This window comes from Diachasma alloeum, unplaced genomic scaffold (genome assembly GCF_001412515.2).
Source record: "Diachasma alloeum isolate Michigan unplaced genomic scaffold, Dall2.0 Dall_scaffold_00211, whole genome shotgun sequence".
Classification (NCBI taxonomy): domain Eukaryota; kingdom Metazoa; phylum Arthropoda; class Insecta; order Hymenoptera; family Braconidae; genus Diachasma; species Diachasma alloeum.
Genome location: NW_021680376.1, coordinates 1,238,417 through 1,263,102, shown reverse-complemented (window position 1 = coordinate 1,263,102; position 24,686 = coordinate 1,238,417). Strand labels below are relative to the sequence as shown.

At 36.1% G+C, this 24,686-nt stretch overlaps 1 protein-coding gene across 16 annotated transcripts in view; it reads left to right on the top strand.

Moving 5' to 3' along the window:
* Positions 1–24,686, top strand: part of LOC107036781 (tropomyosin) — a 41,694-nt gene that overhangs the window by 4,720 nt on the left and 12,288 nt on the right. For 7 of the 16 annotated variants that reach the window (XM_015254936.1, XM_015254931.1, XM_015254940.1 and 4 more), the window contains exons 3-5: positions 251–376; positions 17,409–17,542; positions 20,876–20,993. In XM_015254936.1, the coding sequence (XP_015110422.1) occupies positions 251–376; positions 17,409–17,542; positions 20,876–20,993 (378 nt within the window). Of the gene's footprint in view, positions 1–250; positions 377–11,131; positions 11,587–17,408; positions 17,543–20,134; positions 20,253–20,875; positions 20,994–24,686 lie in introns of those variants that run through there. The other 9 variants (XM_015254938.1, XM_015254937.1, XM_015254934.1 and 6 more) reach the window with 6 other exon arrangements.

The following is a 24,686-nucleotide window of genomic DNA, read 5'->3' as shown; positions in this document are numbered from 1 at the left end:
CATTATCTGTTGAAAAAATTTATTTTGAAGCCAATATTGAGGGAAAGGTAAAAAAAATTTACGTTGGGGCAACGTTGGGTCAATGTTGGCTGCCAGCCTTGGGGCAATGCTGAATTCACTGAATCATTGAATGAAATTTAAAATACATCGTCATAAAAATTCCCTTGGGAAGCAAACTACGACTTTATTAGCAAAAATATATTGACCATGTTGTGACGAAAGATATTTTCCACTTGTTTTTCATGAAAAGGCCGAGGAAGAGGCGCGTGGCCTTCAGAAGAAGATCCAGACCATCGAGAACGACCTCGACCAGACCCAGGAAGCCCTCATGCAGGTCAACACCAAGCTCGAGGAGAAAGACAAGGCACTCCAGAATGTAAGTAAAGAACGATAAGTCTGACACATTTATTTATGCAAACACATTCCTTGGTTATCGGGATGACACGTCGGTGGTTATTGCAACAAAGTGCTTTCATTATCGGAGGGTTTCAACGATGCGCGTGTGGAATTGTTTGAAAACTTTGGAGGTATTCACTGAGTCAGCAGAAATATCTGTTATTGTTTACGACTTAAACAATTGAGAAATGAATCAGTGTATGAATTCGAGGGGAAGTGGTGAAACGGATGTTAATTTTTGTTGGAGGTCAGTTTTTTTGGAAAATATTGCAAAGATCTGCAACAAATTGAGGATATCCAAGTATTTTGGATATTTTTTCTTCAGTGAAATGATTTTCTGCCTTTTTTATCATTTAAACTTTACAGGTCGCACGAAAAAAATTAATAGAATAACGTAGCGAATTCGCTAGGAAATTCGATTTGGATTTCGATTGAACGTTCCATTAGTTTTTGACCGATTTGACTTTCATGGTGAAAAAAAATTGAGGGATAAAAATTGGGAAAATTTGAGCCGAGGAAATTCTGTAGAGAATATCTCAATATAATAAGTTGTATGGAAAAATCGAATTCTACTGACTTTTTCTCTAGAATATTTTCTATTAAGAACTGCAATAGAAATGATTAAAAAATTACACTTTTTGAAAATTCCGAGCACTTTCTATAAATCCTTTATAAATAATCAATTTTCCATCATAAAAATCATTTGTTCGGAATCATAACAAATTTATTCATATTCAGAATTTAACCAGAAATCGATTTCATGCCTAAGAAAATTAGGTTTCCGAAAGTTTGAACAATTTCAATTATTCATTTATAAACAACGAATGTTTAAAACAATAATGATTCTGTGCGAAATGTTATTTGCATGACACTGAATATTCATCTTTTTTTTTTAATTTTCCCCCGCAATTTAATTGATAAATTTGATGATTGAGAATGGTTGAATCTAAGAGTTCGAAGGATTCAGAGATTTTTATTTAGAAATCACCCTCAAATGATTAATTAGTCTGTTGAAAATATTTCACTACTAAATTGATTGATGATTCATTCGTTCGATTGAGTTCGAAGTTCAGGATGATTAAAATAAAAATGGGGAAGGGAATAGTAATTTTTCAATAACTCGAGAGAGACAAGAACTTGGAAATTCTTCAAGAAGTTTCGTTAGCAAGTGCGAAAAATTCAGTACTGAAGTGGAAAAACGTGACAGGAAAACTCTGTTTCCGCTGAATCAGAGCCGTAGCCCTGAAGATTCAGACTGCAGTCTTTGCGAAACGTCGGCGCAACGCTGAAACCAAACACGGCATCCATCCGGAAGCCAGTGATGCTGAATAAATATAAAAATGATAAAAATGGGAAAGGAAATAGTAATTTTTTAATTACGGCAGGTGCGAAAAATTCCGTATTAAAGTGGTAAAACTTGACAGGCAAATGAATGACAGGAAAAAATTCGATTACGAGTAATTCTGTAAAAAAATGCCAGAGGAGTTTTTTCATTCAAAATTTTCTCGCCTTCAAAAAAGGTATTTTCAAATTTTTTTCTCCTAAAACCGCGCATTTCTGTAAATTCATAAACAACGAATTGCGCAGCGAATTTTCGAAACTCACGAGAACAAATGGGTTCTTCACACTTTCCCGAAAAACAAGGAAAATCTCAAAAACTACTCAATTTCCAAAAAAAAAACAAAAACCGTTTCCCTCCGAAATTTCTTCACCTCCAAAAAAGGTATTTTGTAATTTCTTTCTAAACCACCTCATTAGCAAGATGAATCCCAAAATCCTCAGCGAACTTTCAAAAACAAGAAATAGTTCTTCACACCTTTCCATCTAAACCCAAAAAAATCTCGATACCGCCTCATCCTACAAAAAAACACCAGAAGACCTTTTCGATTCGAAATTTCCCCACCTCTAAAAAAGGTCCTCTACAATCCCCCCCTAAACCAACCCATTCCCAAGTTAAATCCCAAAATCCTCCCCGAGGTTGTAAAAACCCAAAAGGAAATTCTTGCAACCAACCCATCAAAACCCAAAAAAATCTCGATACCGCCTCATCCTACAAAAAAACACCAGAAGACCTTTTCGATCCGAAATTTCCTCACCTCCAAAAAAGTTCCTTTGCAATCCCCCCCTAAACTAACCCATTCCCAAGTTAAACCCCAAAATCCTCCCCAAAGTTTAAAAACCCCACCACAAAATTCTTTCCACCCCATCAAAATCCAAAAAATCTCGATACCGCCTCATCTTACAGAAAACCACCAAAAGACCTTTTCCCTCCGAAATTTCCTCACCTCCAAAAAAGTTCCTCTACAATCCCCCCCTAAACCAACTCATTCCCAAGTTAAACCCCAAAATCCTCCCCAAAGTTTAAAAACCCCACCACAAAATTCTTTCCACCCCATCAAAATCCAAAAAATCTCGATACCGCCTCATCTTACAGAAAACCACCAAAAGACCTTTTCCCTCCGAAATTTCCTCACCTCCAAAAAAGTTCCTCTACAATCCCCCCCTAAACCAACTCATTCCCAAGTTAAACCCCAAAATCCTCCCCAAAGTTTAAAAACCCCACCACAAAATTCTTTCCACCCCATCAAAATCCAAAAAATCTCGATACCGCCTCATCTTACAGAAAACCACCAAAAGACCTTTTCCCTCCGAAATTTCCTCACCTCCAAAAANCCCAAAAAATCTCGATACCGCCTCATCCTACAGAAAAACACCAGAAGACCTTTTCTCTCCGAAATTTTCTCACCTCCAAAAAAGGTCTTTCACAACTTCCCCCAAAACCCCTCCCCTCCGAGATAACCCCGCAAAACCAGCATCCCCCGCCGTCCCTCTCTCAACCGCCAGCCGCCCTCTACCTCCCTGCCTTACCAACCGAGTCCCTCACCACTCCCCCCCCCCAAATCGCCAAAAATAACCAGATGGTGGGGGTCAAATCCAATTCGGGCAGCTCATCCTCCCCCTCCCACCCGCCATTTAGTCACCCCGTGGTGGGGAAAGAGCGCGTGTAGAGAGGGAACAGAGTGCTCTCGCCTGGCGAAACGTGTGCAGAGGGAGGCAGTGACAGACAAAATGGCGGTGTGTCTGGTGCAGTGGTAACAGTGGTGAATAGAATCGTAACCACACACAAGGGGGTCAGTAGGTTGGNTCCCCCCCCCCCCCCCGCCAAATCGCCAAAAATAACCAGATGGTGGGGGTTGCCAAAACCAATTCGGTCAGCTCATCCTCCCCCTCCCACCCGCCATTTAGTCACCCCGTGGTGGGGAAAGAGCGCGTGTAGAGAGGGAACAGAGTGCTCTCGCCTGGCGAAACGTGTGCAGAGGGAGGCAGTGACAGACAAAATGGCGGTGTGTCTGGTGCAGTGGTAACAGTGGTGAATAGAATCGTAACCACACACAAGGGGGTCAGTAGGTTGGCAATCGGGGGGGGATGGGGGACTGGGTAATAACCCAGCGAAGGATATGGATCAGACATTGTCATCAACAGTTAGAAGACGTGGTCATCAGCATCACCCTAGACACACAACGAGACGTAGACTCGATATTCTAGGGAGCAGAGGACCCGCGCAGTGTGGCCCTGCTGTTGGCGATGCTGAAGAGCATCGTCACGCTGATTCAGCTGATCCCCCTGAGGGTGATGATGCCTCCTTGGAGGTGTCAGCTGTTGCTAAATTTGAGAAAATTGAGGTCGCTGGGTCCGAGGACTCGGCATTGACTCTGAGGCCCGCGCAGTGTGGCCTAGACAGGGATGACAGCGTTGACGAGGTCGGGATCGATGACAATCAGAGGCCCAAGAGACGGTACGATGATAAGAGGGACTCGCCCAAGAGGATGGCGAGGGCGAGGAGAAAAGACAACAGCCCTGAGCCTGAGCACGCGGTCGCGAGGGCCAGGGGCGATGGACACTCCGATGACGAGGGCCATGAGGAGGATCCGGAGATCGCGGAACTCGCCAAACTCAGGTGCCCCAGTGAACGGACTGAGGTCCAGGCCGAGAGGGAGGCCAGGAGGAGGAAACGCTGTGCTGATTATCCCGGCTTGGCTTTTGGATCTAGCATCTTCTCCAGCGATACCATGATGAAGTTCAGTCTCATTAGGAATGAACTCCAGAATATCATGGGGAATCAGCTCAAGAGGGTCAGTATTTTTTTGGAGGTGGTGGACGGGAGATTTTTTTTTAGGGGGCAGCAATTTTTGAGGGTAGAATACAGGAAAAATTGGGAGGCAAAGGGATTAGGCAGTTTTAAGCCATGAATTTTGGAAAATTCAAGGGTTTATGATCGCTTCAAGAGTGAAAAATGATGGGGCAATGAAATTTGGGAAGCATGATGGGTATATGTGATGTTGGTTGTGAATTAATTGCAGAATATCATGGGGTATCAGCTTAGTAGGGTCAGTATTATTTGGGAGGTGATGGAAGGGAGGTTTTTTTTCTGGAGTGGACAGCACCTTCTGAGGATAAAATACAGGAAAAATTGAGATGCAAATGGATTATGCAGGTTTAAGATTTTTTTTCCTGGAGTGGACAACACTTTCTGAGAATAAAATACAGGAAAAATTGAGATGCAAATGGATTATGCAGGTTTAAGATTTTTTTTCCTGGAGTGGACAACACTTTCTGAGAATAAAATACAGGAAAAATTGAGATCCAAATGGATTATGAAATTTTCAGGCTATAGATTCAACGATTTTCAGTCATCATATTTGTCAATTAAATTAGGTGAGGAAAAATGGAAATAAGTGGGAAATTGCTCTGGTATTGTATATAATATATTTTGGTTATCTTGCACATCATTTCCTTCCATCATGTATAATTCATTGTTTATTTAATGTTATTAAATTGAATCAGATTTCTTTTTAACTAATTTTCTCAGATTTTCAACTTAGTTGAATGTTATGATCATAATTATTCTTATTATCCCTTTCTTCGATACATTCGATTGTCTTTTTTAGTGCTAAAATGTTGATAAAAAAATTTTATTTACACATGAATAAATTTGAAAAAAATTGAAAAGTTTACTTTTGCAGGTAGATTGATGAAATCATTTAAAAACAATAAATTTTCTACTATAAACATTATTTGGTCAGAATAGTAACAAATTTACTCATATTCAGAATTTTACAAGAAATCAATTTCATGCCTAAAAAATAAGGTTTCTGAAAGTTTAAACAATTCTAATTATTTATTTATAAACAACAAATGTTTAAAAAATAATAATTCTGTGCAAAGTATATTTTGAATAACGCCGAATATATATATATATATTTTTCAAATTTAATTGACAAATTTGATGATTGAAAATGGCTGTCTAGGATATTCTTAAGTCCCGATTTCTTGAAAATTCAAAGGTTCATAATTATCTGAAAAATGAAAAATGATGGGGCAATATAATTGGGCAGGAATTCTGACTATATATAGCAGTTCAAAACGCAACTATTGAATGATTTTTGCCTGTTTACACGTTTGAAAAAATGTAAAGGAAAATTTTAGGTCTTTCTTCAAAAAATTCTTTTGAATTTTTCTTGCAATAGTATGAGAATTCTATTCAACTTTTATCCGAACATTCTATTATTTTTTTGCTCCAATTCTATTAAAAAATGCGCAACTTTCACGGGCGTTTTTGAATAGTTATTTTTTCATTTAAAAAGTATATGAGAAAATTTATCCCCAAGAATTTCTATAGAAAAAACAAAATCTATTGACTTTTTTCTATCGAATATATTTTTCTATCCTAACAAAATGACAGGGTACAATTGCATAATCTTCACTAGAATTGGAGACAAAAACCAAATTGAATTTCTGAATAGAATTTCAATAGTATTCTTACAGATTCCCAATAGAAACTCAATAATATTTTTTAAAGAAAATCCTTTCAATTTTTTTAACAATTTTTTTTAAACATGTGAACATAAAAGTTTAAAATCATCGAAGACAATATTACAGTAGAAGATCAAGTCGAACCAAAATTAAGAGATGGAGATGAAGGGGATGGACCCACGTGACGAGGGGGGGGGTGACCTTGAGGTGACGTCAGAGGGGGAGGTTGGGGTAGGCCAGAGGGGTGAATCGAGTTTTTTCTGATGTTGATCACGAGGGAATGAATTCGTTGAATTGGGGACAGTTTAGGGTCATTATGAAGGGGAACACGTGAACTTTTGATGGATCGAAAGATAAAAACCGGTTTATTTATAGTCTGAGAGAGGGGACGAAGCAAAAAAACAGACATTCGATTTTTTCCCAAATATTAAAGCCTTATTTAATTGTTGATTAAATGAAATAATTTCTTTTTTCTTAAATTAATCAATTTAAGGTCCGGGTGTATTATCTTTCGAATGTTATCTAGATTTTTTAAAATCTTTCGTAATCCAAAATTTTCAATTGAGTGGTACATCATGTAGAAATTCCCAAAAATTATGATAGAATGATGAAAAAATATATAAAAATTTTTTTATTATTCATTTATAATTTTTCAAAACTTCTGCATGATACAGGACTCAATTGACAATTTCAGATGACGAACGATGAAAAAAAACATCGAGATAACGTTCGAAAGATAGCACACCCGGGCATTAATCAATTTATTTCTGAGAGGATTTTTTTAAATTTACTTCTTCATTTTATTTATTTTCTTTAATCTTTTGAGCGGTGGCACGTCAAAAATTCCGGAATTCCTAATGATGAACTATACTTTAGGATATATAAAAAATGACTATAGGTCATCATAAATTCCTCTGCACCCGGAAAATCCTCCCAATACCCAGGTATAAAACAGGAGTCGTGAAGCGTAACAAATTAATTCTGACACCTTGTCAAACACGGGATTATCTCGAAAATAAATAGCACCAGGGGATAATTTGAGAGACATTATCGTTAGAAATTTTTTCCAGCTGAAAGAAAAGTCTTCGGATTTCCACTCATTAGAGAGATGAATGTTTCATTACAAAAACTGTGAAGTTCTACCTCTTCAGAATGGATTAATTCCTTCATATTTCGTATTTCGGGGTATTTGTGGATTACAGGCTTCATGGAGTGCACACGATTTTAAAATTTCATATATTTCTCCCGTTGAAAATACTCTTCTGGCAGTAGATACATTGAGGAAAAATTTCTAAAACTGTTTTTCAATTCTAAAGGTCATCAGAGTGTTGATGATAGCACTCGTTGACACAGTGGAGACTATATTTAGACGGTTTTTGAGTATTTTTTTCACTGAGAGGAATCCCTCATTTCAAAAACGAATATCTAATTTAAAAAACTGATTTAAAAAACTGAATTCGGTATTCATTACTTCATATTTGCGCAATCCACACGATTTCCAACTTGTCGAAAAATTCCTACATTCAGGAAAAATTTCTAAACCTGTTTTTAAATTTTAAAAAATCTCAAAAAGATTTTGACATAATGCGCGCTATATTTAGACGGTTTGGAGTATTTTTCAAGCGAGTGAAACTTCACCTTCAGATTTTTTTCCCTCTCGAATTGTAAATACAGCCACCCACGAAGATCTCACGGTTTAGAGATGCTTGATACTCGCACTGGCAAGTCGTCGTTTGATACGATTTTCTATAAATACACCACCGACGTGATCCAGCGAGTTCTGAATAACTCAGGGATTAATTGCGTAAGCAATAGGAGCATCGAGATATTCTCACGGGGATGGGGCTTTATCAGTCCGGGACTTTGCGGATTAATATTACAATAGCGAATCGAAAATGAGAACTCGAACATGCGGATATCTCAATCGAATGAAGAAAGTAAAGGCGGTTTCCATGAGTGCAATCGTTGAATGAGTGCGTCGAATTTTCATGAAGTCCGTCTAACGAATAAAAGAGAATTGAATACAATTCTATGAAACATGAATAAACGAATCATAATTGTCCAAATTATTTAGGTCAGAGGAAAATAGAATAATTCTGCTTTCTTAATATTGCGTTTAGAGATGAACAACAGATTAATTGAATTACCGTGTGAACTAACTAAAAATTGATAACAGTGTGGGTACGCCCTTTTGCCAGAGTATCAACAAACATTGAATTCCAGAAATTCACACTCTAAAGTGTGTTCTAGAAGGAATTGAATTGTAATTATGATTAAAATGTTATTCAGTGGGCATAGGAATTAGAACATTCGCAAATCAGTTATTGTAATATGAAAATTTAACAGCTGATAAATTGGGACATGATTCTCATCGGTCGTACTGCTGTTTGCAATGAGAATGATTATAAACAATTAATTGAAAAGAAGAATATCGAATGTGACAGGAAAAAGGGCATAATGAAGCTGATCTTCAATCACTTATTAGAAAATATCTAGGCTAATGAAAACTTATAATAAAATATCTAAATATAATGGTTCTCCGTAATTTTTTTCGCTTAGCTGAATAGGGAAATTTGGAAGATAGGAATAACTGAAGTCTATGCAAGTTCCCTACTGTTGGAATGACTTGTGTTACGTCTGTCGTGGCGTAATGTCACTGCTCATTTCGCTTGGGTTTCGGGAGGGTATGATGAAACGAGTGCAAACGCCCACGAGGGAATGAGTGAGAATTTAGAACGAGGGAGGCCCCGGCTAAATTCTCGACTTGTAGTCGAGAACGGTCTGGTGGAATGTTCTGAAGAACATATGAGGAATTTTTTTCACAGGAAAATATGGAGGCATTTTTTAAAGATTTTTATACATTTTTTTACGAAACATTAAACGTTTTACTATTTTCCCATTTTAATTCACTATTGGATCAAGGATATCCAATCATTTAGGGATCTGTTGAAGATTCGTAATCGCCGAATTGCTCAATCAAATTGCGTCAGAGAGATGTGGAAAAATTAATTCATAAATAATGGAATTTTTTTTATTGACGAAATCGATTTCTGAGGAAATTGTGAAGGACAACAACTATATTGCGATTTACAACGAAATTATTTTTAGAGGGAAACGTTAGTTATTCATGGGTTATTTACAACAAAACGGTTTTAAATAAAATTTGAGGATTTTTGGCATTTCTTTTTGTAGATTTTTTATATTTTTATTTACGGAAGAATTTTACTCTTTTTGATCAATATTATCCGATCGTTTGGAGATCGGTTGAAGATTTTTAATGATTTAATTACTCAATCAAATTCCATTACAACAATTTCAAAAAATCAATCATTTCTTTGAGACTCGCCTCGGCGTTTCTTGAAGCCCATTGACTTCTCTTCTGCGAAATCCACTTTTCGATAGTTGGCATCGCTCCAGTCAGATATTCGCGTTTTTCATCATTGATTCTCACAGCTACTTCAATGCCCATATGACGCGCTCTAAGAATAGAGTTACGATTGATGGGGTTGAGGAGTCGGTTTCGCTTACTTGTTCACAAGAATATTCTGAATGTCAGGAGATGGGTTCAACCGAAGGGAAACAGGGAGTTTAATAAATTTTTTTAGGGCAAAAACAAAGACTTGACGAGTGAATGCTCATCTACTTTTTCCAATCGCTCATTTTTCTTTGCCCTTCATCGACTTTGGCTTGATTAACTCCATCACTTTCTGAAAATTTAAAGCTTCTGTATACTTTATACAAATAACCCCGCCCCAATAATGAGTCATCACGCGGCAATTCCCCAAATTTCCCCGCTATGACGTAATCCCACTGAAATATAACGATAATGAATGGTAATAGTTCAGTTGATTAAGGAGACGATTACATGATGGATTAATTAGAGATTGACAGAGTGAAATTCTACCTTTCAAAGGTATTTTTTCAGAATTAAAAATTATAACTGAAAAATGCAGGTTAAATTATTTTCTTGAATTGAATTGAAAATTACCGGTTCATTAATTTTCGGGATTTCTATAAATTTTCATCTAATAACTGAACTAACATTTACAGTTCCCATTCATATTTTCATGAAATTGTGAATTGTCAATTCTGAAATTTCTTGGAATTTCACTATACCTGTCACACATTACAACAGAAACATTAAATTTTTCTTGTCTTTATACACGTCCGATTATTCGTCCAAAATTCGCGACTAAAATTCTCATCGAAACCATTTCTCCGGGAACTCCCCTTTCCCTGCCCCTTTTAAAAATTAAATTTTATAAAATTTCCCTTATAAAAATCCTCTGCAGAATTATCTCGCCAAAACCAAGAGATTCTAGAATAAAATCCTCAGACTTTTTGTTGAAAATTCAATTATCAACTCTTTCCGTTCTTAAACCATTTTACCACTTCGCTATTGACTTAAAATCAGAATAAATATTCAAAATTAAAATTTTCATTGAACCCACACCCGTCACACCTCCAACCGCCCAAACCCGCGACTAAAATTCCCACCGAACCCATTTCCCCGTGAACCCTCCCCCCCCTCTCCCCATCGCCTCTCCCACGCCCCCACAAAAACGGTTCCAACTTCCCATAAAAAACCGCGTCCTGACCCCCCGTCTCCTCTAAAAAACCCGAACAATGTTCGAATTGTTGTTCGATTCAAACGAATGGGCGCGCGTCGCGACGGGCGCGGTATTTCCGGGGTTCGCAGTAGCCGCAGAGCCCCCGCCGCGTGCCAATTCCCCCGCGAAACCTCCGAATTTTAACATAAACCCCCCGAAATTGCCGCCGACCCCCCGAAACCCTCGAGAGGCGCATTTTTTGGCGTCGAAAAAACCGGGAAAAATGGTCCTCTCGAGGGCAAAAAAAATTTAATTTCCCCCTGGAACTACTTTCCGCGTCCATTAAACCACCTGGAGCCCTCGAGTGCGCATGCGCCCGGCGTACAATGGCACTGGAGTCGGCCATCTTGGCTCGCCAGTGGAATCCCACCAGTCAGTGGTCGCTCGTGTTACGACAGTTCGGAGCATAATCGCCGCTCAAACAAAATCTCTCCCGTTCAGTCGGCAAAAATCGTCTCGTAAAATCGATCTAAAAAATTCTAAACGACGACAAATAACTCGTCAAAGGGACAACAACCGGGGCAATAATTAAATTCGGAATAATCGGAGGCACTCGTGATATTTCAGTGACAACCGAAAGTGAACTAAATCCGTTCGTTGGAATAATTATTTATCGGTGGAAAAAATGGCGATGCAAGTGCAGGGCACGATTCTCGATGTTCTCAAGAAGAAAATGAGACAGACCAAAGAGGAGATGGAGAAGTACAAGGACGAGTGCGACGAGTATCAGAAGCGGTTGCAGGTGGAAGTGATGCGACGCGAGGAAGTGAGTGCCATTGAGCATTTATCAAAGATTTAATTAGCGAGGGGATTTGCTGGGGACATTCGAGGGAATGAGCGATCGTTGAGGGCTCTCGGTGTTTCTGGGAATTTTTTCAACGACCGGTTGTTGATTTTGTCGCGAGGAATTTCGTGATTGCCGGCGTCGGAAGGATCGATCGTGTGCGTGTCAAGAGGGGGGCAGTCGACGAGCTTTGGTTCGCGAGGGGCGAGGGGGGGCCTCTCGCTTCGCTGAGGCGCGTTCTTGTCAAGTTCCTTTCCACATTCTTTTCGGTTTTATGGAGACTCGTGACCCTGAGGAGATGACGGGCTCCACGGGGTTTGAGACAGCAAATCGATTATTTCGACGGTTTTTTGCACTAGGAGGAAGGAGTTTTGGGAAAGATGATTTCCTTCACTGGTGGAAGAAAATGAAATTTCGCGGACAGTTGACTACTCACTCGCAGGACAATGACTGCGATTTGGGGGGAAAAATCATGAAATTTCAGGTTTCAATGAAAATTTGGTAAAATTCCAGAATTTTAAGCAGCAGAGACGAGGATTCCTTGATTTATTTGAGGTTCGAATGTAAGATGAATATTCAGTGTCAAATTACATTGAATTTTCAGGGAAATCTGAAATTTATAGATTTTTTTCAACTCTAAATCGCATTCAGAGTCACTGTGGTGAAAATTCAAGAATATTTTTACCGGCATTTTCTGGTTTTCTATTCATTTTCAGGGAAAAATAGAACTGAAATTTACAGGTGGTTTTGATTTTTTCGCAAAACTCTGAATTTTCAATGACGAAATTCCTTCAAATTTCAGTGGTAATGAAATTCGATAGAAATTTTCACAAAGTGTACCGGAAATTTCGGACAAAAATTCTTAACAGTGTTGATGCAAAAGAATATTCTCTTGTCAATTTCTAGATTTGTGAAATTTCGTGGTAAATAATTTTGTGGTCACACTGAGAGACTGAAGTCTTTCAACAGGACGAGATTCTCATAACGAAATTATTTTTCAAAAGATATCACGATTCTTAAAATTGAAAAAATTTTGTTGTCCTCGCACGCTTATTAATAACCTCTCAAGCCTTGAACAAAAATTTAAAAAAATTCAAACAAGAATAATTTAAAATCATTGTAAAATAGGAAACAACTTCCTAATTCTGTTGCAATATACAAAATTTGAAAATACGAAGAGGAGAAATGATATATAAACCATCAATGATTTTATGCCTGAAAAAAATACTATTTAAAATAAATATTTTATTCCATTCAGGGATCCCCATCAATATTAAATTTCTGTAATATCACAAGGATTTGACCCTTACATTATTGAAGGTTTAAAATGTTGATTCAATTTTTCAAATAATATAATATTAATAATTTGATTTTTCACGAATAATGATACATTAAAAATTTGTTAATATGAAACTGTAAATTTACTACTAAATGAATAATTCAAATTTCTTAAAAGGGGATTATCGATTACACAAGTAATGGTCAATCTTCCTACCTCAAATTATTGATTGATAAAATAGTTGAAAATTTGAATATTTGAATTGATGATACTTAATTACTCAGAAAATTTCAAGAGTGATATTATCTAATTGAGGGCTACAATATTAACCGTAATAAAATATTACAAATTTGGCTATCGCTGATTCCATTATTGAAATAAGTTTTTTATTTCTATTTTTTGAAACATCGAAAATATCAATTCAATTTCAGGTTTAGAAGCCAGAATAAATTGTGATTATCCATTTATTTGGAATAATAACCTTGAAATAATTATTTCAAATAGTATTACATCAGGAATAATTGTGAATTCTTGAATTTTACGTCACCCATTGATTGATTTTCCTCCTTAATTCCCTCTCAATTTTCTAACATGCACCACAAATTTATTACTCCCGTGATTACGAATGACAAGAAATAAAATATAGAAACCATTCATAATTTTATGCCCGGGACGAACGAATACGATGCAATTGTATGAAATAACAGCCTTCGGATAATTATTTCAGACAGTATTGCGTCGTAAATAACTCCTCAATCAATTTGTTTATCATAAAAAACTCCTTCAATTTATTAACCACGGGAGTTTGGGGTAAATGAACTTGAAGCCATTCATAGCATCCTGGCAAATTGGCACTAATTGTGTACACGTAATAACGCGCTCCAGAACAGCTCCGGCATTAACAGCCCTGTTGCATAATTCCCCTATGTGTATCTTCCCACCGTTGCCTCCGAATTAAATCATCTCCTCCACTTTTTGTTTCGATCGCTCGATCAGAGATTACGAGTGTTATCGTTGTGATTTTATGTGCCTCACCCCGGGGAAATTGCGAGGACATTATCTGAATTCAGCAGTGAAGTGGTAAATGTAGATAAATCGACTTATCTCCCAGTTGACTTTTTGAGGAATATTTCGAAATCTAAGGGAGATAGCGAAATTTTCGTAATTACATTTGTTGTAGCTCTCAATCGGCTCTACAAAAAAGGTTATAACAAAAATTTTGCTATCTCCCTTAGATTCCGAGATATTGATTGAAAACTGATCAGTAGTCAGACTTATCTCCCAGTTGACTTTTTGAGGAATATTTCGAAATCTAAGGGAGATAGCGAAATTTTCGTAATTACATTTGTTGTAGCTCTCAATCGGCTCTACAAAAAAGGTTATAACAAAAATTTTGCTATCTCCCTTAGATTCCGAGATATTGATTGAAAACTGATCAGTAGTCAGACTTATCTCCCAGTTGACTTTTTGAGGAATATTTCGAAATCTAAGGGAGATAGCGAAATTTTCGTAATTACATTTGTTGTAGCTCTCAATCGGCTCTACAAAAAAGGTTATAACAAAAATTTTGCTATCTCCCTTAGATTCCGAGATATTGATTGAAAACTGATCAGTAGTCAGACTTATCTCCCAGTTGACTTTTTGAGGAATATTTCGAAATCTAAGGGAGATAGCGAAATTTTCGTAATTACATTTGTTGTAGCTCTCAATCGGCTCTACAAAAAAGGTTATAACAAAAATTTTGCTATCTCCCTTAGATTCCGAGATATTGATTGAAAACTGATCAGTAGTCAGACTTATCTCCCAGTTGACTTTTTGAGGAATATTTCGAAATCTAAGGGAGATAGCGAAATTTTCGTAATTACATTTGTTGTAGCTCTCAATCGGCTCTACAAAAAAGGTTATAACAAAAATTTTGCTATCTCCCTTAGATTCCGAGATATTGATTGAAAACTGGTCAGTAGTCAGACTTATCTCCCAGTTGAGTTTTTGAGGAATATTTCGAAATCTAAGGGAGATAGCGAAATTTTCGTAACTACATTTGTTGTAGCTCTCAATCGGCTCTACAAAAAAGGTTATAACAAAAATTTTGCTATCTCCCTTAGATTCCGAGATATTGATTGAAAACTGGTCAGTAGTCAAAATTGACTTATCTCCGTTTACCACTTCGCTACTGAATTATTTCTTATCGGGTGGAGAATAACTGTTTCGACCTTTGCATTCTCGCCGCGGGAGTATTAAGTCTCTGAGAATGACGAAAATGGTCTTGATGCATAATCGAGACCATTTTTGGTCTCAATTCCTTCAATGTTCTTGCATCACGTGCGGTTTTGTCCACCTCTTCCTCCCCACAAAAAATGGAAATTCCTGTGATTGAAATATTCCGTGACAGCTCAGTGGCCATTGGTCAAGTGGGTGTGGTTGTTCCTGATGGGGTATAAATCAATCTGTTCAATTAGAATTTCTCATGCTCAATTATCTGGGATTACCTCAATTCTCATGCAAATGATGAATTCAATTATTTGAGAATAAATAGTCACAAGTTGGTTTTTAGGTGTTTTAAAACTTTATCGATTTATTTCTACTTTTAGCGGCAGAAAGACGAGAATTTTCCGGTTATTTACAGCTTTCGTTGATTTTCCCGTAGAATTTTGGATTTTCAATGACGAAATTCCTTGAAATTTCAGTGGAACTATAATTTCATAATGATTTCCAAGAAGACTACCGGAATTCTGCTCCAAAAACTTTTAACAATGATGAGAAAATTGCCTTTTGTTGAATTTTCAAGAAGAATTTTATCCTGAATTAAGGCCCGGGTGTACTATCTTTCGAACGTTATCTCGATGTTTTTTTTTTCATCTTTCGTCATCTGAAATTGTCAATTGAGTCCTGCATCATGCAGAAGTTTTGAAAAATTATGAATGAATAATCAAAAAAAAGTAGAAAAAATTCGTAATTTTTTCAAAGACCATTTTTAATTTATATTCAGAATAAGTTGAATAACAAGAAATCGAAAAATGTATCTGATTTACGGTGACAAATGGCGGCCTGTCACCCAATATCATGCAGGGGGAAGACTGATTTCGTAAATCTTTTCCCACACTGCACAGAGACATTTATTACGGAAAAGGCTCTTTGAAAAAAGTTGTAATATTTTGGAGAATTTTTTAATCACACTTTTATCACGTAAATTAGATATTTGTAATTTCCACTTTTTTCAACTTATTCTGAATCTCAATTAAAAACGCTCTTTGAAAAATTTCAGAATTTTTTCTATTTTTTTTATCATTCTATCATAATTTTTGGGAATTTCTACATGATGTACCACTCAATTGACAATTTTGGATTACGAAAGATAAAAAAAATCCAGATAACATTCGAAAGATAGTACACCCGGGCCTCAATTGAAAATTTATAACATTGAGAATTGATATGTAGCTCTCACTTAAATTTCTCTCTCTGATCCGGATATACTCAACAAAAAATAGATTCTGTAAAAGTAAATTACTCTTGTAGTCTTGACACTTCGAATTTAGTCGATCAGTTTATCTCAAATATCTCAGACTCTACCGTGAATACCAAAAATCATATAAGAACCTTTTTTATGGCTCTCGCATTTCTCCACAAAAAAGTTCTCCCTCAGATCCCGAGATATTCATTGAAAACTAGACACCAAAACGGTTTTTTTTTTCTATTTTACCACTTCAGTACAGAATTACAATTTTCGTGAAAACGAGTGGAAAGGACATCTTTGAGGGGATAACCAAACAAATTATCGTTAGTGATAACTCCTCTGCCCTGGGAAACTCAGGGAGCGTGTAATGATCGTCACGAGTTCGTGAACCATACGGATTTCCGGGACCGTTTCACGGAAGAACATGAATTACCCGATTTCGTTCGATTTGAGCCACTTGAGCGTGTCCCAGTTTGACAATGGACTGGGTGGGACGTGTTTTTTTATATTCTATCGTTTTAGCTTTTACGCTCATGTCACGTGTGGAATCGTTAATTCAAGTGTATTTTACAGCAATGTGGAATGAAATCGGTGGAGGGTGAAATCATCGATTATATTACAGCATTTTCACGTGTCAATAAACATCAAGTTCTCTCGACAACGAGTGGTTTTAGGGGAAAATGTGAGAAGAAATTTTTTGGTGGAAATTTAACTCCCTACCAAAAAGGTCCTGTGGAATTTCCTCGTAAAACCACTCGATTCCGACATAAACGCAAAATTATCAAAAATTGCGGACGTTCACGTACGAAAAATTCCACTAAATCGTCTCGTCTTCAATCGTCAATAGCTCAGAAACCGCAGAGTGAAATTTAGCAATTTTTTTTTCATTCCCAAGATGTTTTTTCGAGCCGTAAAATGAAATTTGACTCGTCCAAATCGCATCGTTGAGTCGGGAGATATTGCCGATTGAAGAACGGTGTTCGTTTTGCATTCGTTGGATGCGGTTTAATAGTTCTTTAAATGTTTGATATTTCATTTTTATTGATTTTGTATTTTTTTTATTGTTTCCAGGCTGAGTCTGAGGTCGCAGCCCTCAACCGTCGCATCCAGTTGCTCGAGGAGGATCTCGAGAGGTCCGAGGAGCGTCTCGCAACCGCTACTGCTAAACTCGCTGAGGCTTCCCAAGCCGCTGATGAGAGCGAACGGTGAGGCGTCAATTACTTCTCGTTCTTATCGTGATACCAATAAGTCGTTAGGAAATGTCCATAAGGGAATTTATCGGGAATTGAAGGTCGGGTGGCCGAGGGAGAGCGCATATTACAATTTTTCAATTGAAGGAAGTGTGCGAAATTGTTAAAATTACCTCTTGGAGGCAGATTTTTTTCCCATTTGTTTTTGATAGACTGTAATTGGGGGGAATGACCATGAATTGTCGATAACTGGTCCTCAGGTCCCCAAATTTTACTCTAAAAAATTTTTGGAGTTCTTTTTTGATTAAAAAAATTGAAAAAGTCGGCAGAAAAATTGGAAATTATTTTGTAATTTAATTTAGCATTTTTTAGTGATGAAAATTCTAAATTCTTTTAGAACTCCAAAAGTGTTCGTGAACTTCCTAAAAATCTAGAGAGATTCTGTAGGATTTTAAAGACTTCTGAGACTAAAATCAAGAATTAAACTATTCAAATCAGAAATAAATCCAAAACGAAAATGTAAACGAAATATTAATATCCCAATACAAAATTTCTGATATGAATAAAAAGAAGCTGTGACTCAATATTCCAAGTGAAGTTTTAATTTTTAATTTGGTGCTGAAAACACGAGATGACAATGTTCTAAACACGGAATTATATTGATGAGATGAACGACAGATTAGTTGAATAACCGTGTGAACTAACTAAAAATTGATAATAGTGTGGGCACGCTCTTTTACCAGAGTATCAACAAACATTGAATTCCAGAAATCCACACTCTGAAGTGTGTTCTAGAAGAAATTGAGTTCTAATTATGATTAAAATCTTATTCATTGAGCATAGGAATTAGAACATTCGCAAATCAACAGCTGATAAATAGGGACAATTAATTATAAACAATTAATTTTCCTTTTTACACTGGAGTTCACTCATACTACTTTAGAAATGCTCTCTCCCTCGTTCATCGTCGTTAATTCAACGTTTTGCTAGCATCCCCGATGCCCTTCGATGATCAAGAGAGAAGCCTCACAAAACCTTTCACTCCACACACATCTTGTGGTGAAAAACAACATGTTTACCTGCTTCCACCTATAGCTTGACATCTCGATGTTGACTCATCCACACTGATTACTCCAACGAGATACGACAAGGTGATCCATGATTGGAGTACACCTTCCAGTTTTATTACCAAAGTTCAACGAGATGTCAAGCGAATGTTGAGATTTATTTCTGTGTTCATGATGAGTCAGTATCTGAGGTTAAAATAGCGTTGTCGCTTGGTCATCGAAGATGACCATTCACGATGATAAAGAAACTCGAGCGAATTCCTCACGATTTCTATGATGAATCATTAGTGGAGTTTTAACAAATCAGGTTTTATCTCGATACGAATGAATTTAGAGAAAATCCAAGGGATATTTTTTTGTTGGGAGTTTCATTCTCCTTAGAGATAAAAGTCTTGTAACATTTTCTTTTAAAATCGTTACTTTATCACATAAAACGATTAAATGTACATTATTTTCTAATGAAAATGGAGAAATGAATGAATGAAAATAACACAATTAACAACATATGTTCGAGTTGAATTGTTAGCGATCGAAATGTCTCCACGGGGAGTAATTTTACGAGGAAAAGTCACAGGACATTTTTTATTGCAAATTTTCTCATCTACAAAAAAGGTCGAAAGCAATTTCCCTCTAAAACCACTCGTTCCCGAGATAAATCCCGTCTAAACAAAAAAGTCAGAAGCCACTCCACAACTGAATCCATGATTCATCGTTCTAAAATCTTATTTCTGATTCATTTATTCATCCCACCTCAAATACCCGAAGGAATGCGCACTATTTATCACACAAACATTACCCCTACCGTCACAAAAATTACCATGAACACCACAAATTCTCCAAACAAGAAATAAATAAATAAATAAAAATAAGACAACAAAAGTTGTCGAAGTTGAATTGTCAACAGTCGAATTATCTCCACAGGGAATAATTTTACGAGAACACCTCAAGAGACATTTTTTATTGCAAATTTTCTCATCTACAAAAAAGGTCGAGGGTAATTTCCCTCTAAAACCACTCGTTCCCGAGATAAATCCCGTCTAAACAAAAAAGTCAGAAGCCACTCCACAACTGAATCCATGATTCATCGTTCTACAATGTTATTTCTCATTCATTTATTCATCCCAATTCAAATAACCGAAAGAATGCACACTATTTATCCCACGAACATTACCATTACCCTAACAAAAATTGCCTTCAACTCCACAAATTCCGCAAACAAGAAATCGTAAAGAGTATTCAGCGATTCAGCGTTATCTTATCAGCTCGAGTTTCTCTTTCACTCGAAAGGGAAATCACTGACGTTGGAAGAAAGGAAATACACATGAATAAATTCGCCTAGGATTGACGTCCAAATGACGCTCAAAATCCAAATTTGGGCAGTCTACGTGTCTCGCGTTATTCATCAACTGAAATTCCTCCTTAATTGATCAATTAAAATATGAAACGCCCAGTGCACTAAAGGAAAAGTCATTGAAATCTCTTCCAACGCAAGTGCATTCTAAAATTAATAATTTTATGAAACAATGAACAAAATCATCAGGATACGCAAGGCCCTTGAAAACCGCACGAACATGGAGGATGATCGGGTTTCCGCACTGGAGCAACAGCTGGTTCAAGCCAAGCTGATCGCCGAGGAGGCGGACAAGAAGTACGAGGAGGTGGGTTTGCGTGACAACGGCTAATGATTACCTTTGTGTATCTCAAAACGAACAGCAATCAAATTCAAAATCATCTGAGAGGTATTTTCAAAGGGGCAATGGCACGTCGCCTGGAGAACTATTCAGTTTTTTAGAAATATCTCGGAATTTAAGGGACATAGGAAAAAAATCATCTCCACCTTTTTTGTAGAGCACATTTTTCGGTATGAGAAAGGTTGGAATGAAATTTTCGCTAGCTCTCATGGATTCCGAGATATTTCCGAAAAACTGATGGTGAAATCTGCAACAAATCGAGATAACTTAACTTTGTTTTCACTTTTTTAAAAATATCTCTGAATCCAATAGAGATACCAACAAATTTGTCAGGAACTTTTTTATAGATATTTCTTTCCTCTACAAAAAAGGTCTTTAGAAAAATCTCGCTATCTCCCCTCCATTTCAAGATATACCCAAAAATCCAAAACTCGGACGAAAAAAAAATTGATTTCTGTTCGTTTTCGGGAGTTTTCCAGGCACAGGTTCATCAGTACCAGAGCAGAGACCTTCAGACTTCATCAGAATAATCTAAAAACTCTCCATGAACAATCGAATTAATGAAATTTTTCCATTAATCAATTATAAAGCGCCCGCAAGATTCTCGAGAACCGCAGTTTGGCCGATGAAGAGCGTATGGATGCCCTCGAGAATCAGCTGAAGGAGGCTAGATTCCTCGCTGAGGAGGCTGACAAGAAATACGATGAGGTTCGAGAGCCAACAATGAAAAGTGACTGCAGTGATGGCTCCTAGTCGATAGCAAAGTGCCTAACCCTAACTTGCTGTGTGTTACATGTGTTGAAAATACGGGTTTTGAGGGGGAAAATTGTTGAGTTGTTGATGGTTACCACACGGATTAGCGTTTCCCATTTTGGCTGTGCTCAGTTTTTGCGTTATCTCGTGAATTTGTTCATGGGAGCAGAGAAAAATTAATGAATCGTCAGCTTTTTGAGATGAAAAGGTGATTTATTGTCTGGGGAAATAGTGTTCGTGCTAATTGTTCGTCTGATTAGCACGATTCTTACTGATGATAATGGAGATGTTGAATATCTGGTGCTGAGGAGATGAAAGTGAAGTGCGGATTTTCGTTCATTAACGGTTAATTAATTTTTTTTATCAAGAAAATTTGGTGGATAATGGTTTTAAAGCGTCAAAACTGTCGAAAAATTATGGAAAACGTCAGGTATTTCTGTTCTTTGATGCATTCTGCCTTCGTTCTACACAATTGCAGTGAAATTCGTCATTAAAAGTTCACAATTTGTCGTGAAACTCAATGGAAACCAAATTCGCAGTGCAATATTTCAATGAAAATCAGTCGTGATTGACGAAATTCTGATGAAAATATTCTTGAATTTCAAGTTTCATCAAAAATTAAAATAACCCGCGAACATTTTCGTTTTATTTCCACTTGAAATTCGTGTATTCAATCAATTTTTCAGCTTAAACCTGAAATTCCACTGGCCTTTTTCCCCTGAATCAAATTCAACATCTCTAGACTGAAAATTACAACTCGACTGAAGTGAAAATCTCCCGGAGATGATAATTTGTTGGCGGTTATCACACGGGATGATAATGGAGATGTTGAATGTCTGGTGCTGAGGAAATGAAAGTGAAGTGCGGGTTTTCGTTCATTAACGGTTAATTCATTTTTTATTACGAAGAAAATTTGGTGCTTGTGGATCAGTGAAGGTTTAATTATCATTTAACTTTTCAATATCGGGGTTTTTGGGTCATGGGGGTGGGGTTTAATGACGCAGTGTCATCGACGAAGGATTCAGTAACGTTAATCAATCATTAATCTGGGGATTTATGGGGTAATTACGGTTGTGGCACAACGACACGCCTGACCTGAGACTGTGTGGCGAGATATTTTTTTATTCCGAACTAGAATTTCAAAATAGTTTAACGAGAATTTTAGCAGTCGAAATTTGGGGAGCTATTGTATAATATATAGTGTTTGTATAAAATTGCCAAACGGGATTTTCTATGGAGTGTTAGATGTTGCGATAGGTCTATCTGTGCTGTGATTGAGATTCATTGAGGATTAGGGGGATTATTGGATTATTTCGGGAGACGAGTTTGAGACTGTTTTGTTAGACTCATTGTGGTCGGATATTCTTGGTTGATCGGACTCATCTCGGTGTGGGCTGCGGAGATGAGGCAAGTTTTCATGGAGAATAGACCTTTTTGTTATGAGATTTCGGAAAACTTTCAACAAATTCATCTTCAATAATTGTCGTTTTTTAATTTTTTTTTATTCATTTCAATAAAAAAATTTTAAGTGTACGAAATAAATGACTCATTAATTTCAAATAAATTATCTATTGGAATAAAACAAAAACGATGAGTTAATTTTTAATGAATTGTTTACTCGAAGCAAAGAATTTTTTTTATATTTAAAAAACGAAAGAACAGAAAAAAATTTGTTGTACGTAAAAGAAGAAATAAAAATGAAGTTTATTGAATTGAAAAAAAATTAAAATCAAGAGAAAGGTGGGGGGCAAAGGATAAATTCTCTTCATAATTTATTTTTTCGCGGGAAAAAAAGTAAAAATTTGCATTTTTCAATTAAAAAAGGAGTTTTTAGAAATTATTTGTCATTGATTTTTTAACATTTGAAAAAATCAACTTTTTGCCTGAATTTTGTTGAGCTTTTAATTATTTCTCTATGAAATATATCTCTTCGATGAAATTAATATTTTTTCTACACTGAGAAAAAAAATCACAAGGAAAATAAGTACAACCTGAGAAATGATGCATTTTAATCAAATGAAAATCTTTATTTTTTTGAAATTTTCTCATTCTTCTGAAACAAAATTTTTTTCATCATACAAAATAAATGACTCATTAATTTCAAATGAATTCCCCACTAGAATAAAACAAAAATGATTCAATGTTCAATGAAGTGTTCATTTGAATCAAAGAATTTTTTTTACGTTTCAAGAACTATTCATTTGCTGAATAAAAATAGATATGAAAATAAAGTTTATTGAATTGAAAAAAAAATGAAATCAACAGAAAAAAAAATTGTTTATTTTTTAATTGAAAAAAGTTTATTTTCACGACTTAGATTTCTCAAGTGAAAAGGTCTGTTGGAAAAATACAAAATCGACATCAAATTGTAAAAAAATATTGAATAGAACATGTCAACTATGAATTTAAATAAATAAGATCGCAAATAGCGATTTAATAGGAAAATGAAACCGATAAAAGCAGAGAGTTACTTTCCGTAACTCGACAGGTTGGATTTGTGTGCTGTATTCAGCCTGTAGATGATATTAACCACTTCAGCATTAACGAAGGAGTGTATTCCCGAATTAATATTCATAAAATTCACCAGTTGATCTAATTCCTCCAGGTTGTGCTGACGTAACGACTGCAGAACTTGTGCAATTTTTCAAATAATTACTTTGTTTTATTTTTAACAGCAACCGAGTGGCGTCTGAGAGTGCTTTGACGACAGAAATGACATTTCACGAGTTTAATTAAGTGTAGGAATTATTGAGGGAATGTGAATACTGAAATTGCCGGTCTTCGCTTTATATTTTAGTAGCAGAGAATGGAAATTATGACATTCTGGTTGAATTTAAAATTGTGGAGAGATTTTCATTGAAAGATCTCTTGGCATTTTCTCTTGAATTCACTTTTTTGAACGAATAAAGATCTATTTCCTCACTTGATTCAGTCATTTTTAAACTCGTGAGGTATTGTTGAATGTTTAACTGATATATTTACCCATAAAGTCAGTTTTCATAAGTCATTCGTTGTTATAATCCATAGCATATAATTTTTATGTTCCATCAGCTGCCGATTGTCACAAGAATCATGTTGAAAATTAGGGACAATCGAAGATTTTATTGATGTCTTCATAAAAAGTTATAGATAGTCTGGGGTTTTAATGTAGAATATTTTTAAAGCAACAAAAAAATATAGTTATTGCTCCCAATAAATTAGCAATTGTCTTCCGAATGGGTTCTCTTTTTTAAATTCTTATTTCACTATTCTCTTCGTCTATTTTTTCATGTCATGGTACTATCATCAATTGAAATGTCAGCAGAATTTTGCGTAGTATTTCGTTCTGTCAAATAATTCTACATTCAGACTCTCTCAAAGCTGACATTCGCAGCCCAAAATCACAAGCTTTTTCATTTTTTCCCTAGATCGCATTCAAAACTCATTGAAAACTACAACTAGACTGAAGTCAAAACTTTCCAAAGAAACTAATTTTCGACATGATTTTGTTAAAATTCTCCGGATAAATATCCCTTCCTTTAACTAAATAAACAAAAAAACCAAATCCCAGCGCTTTCTCCATGGATTTCTATAAGAATTTTATAAGAACTCCATTGGAGTTCTATCATAACTCTATTAGAAAATTCTTTTGATTTATTACGTCAATTT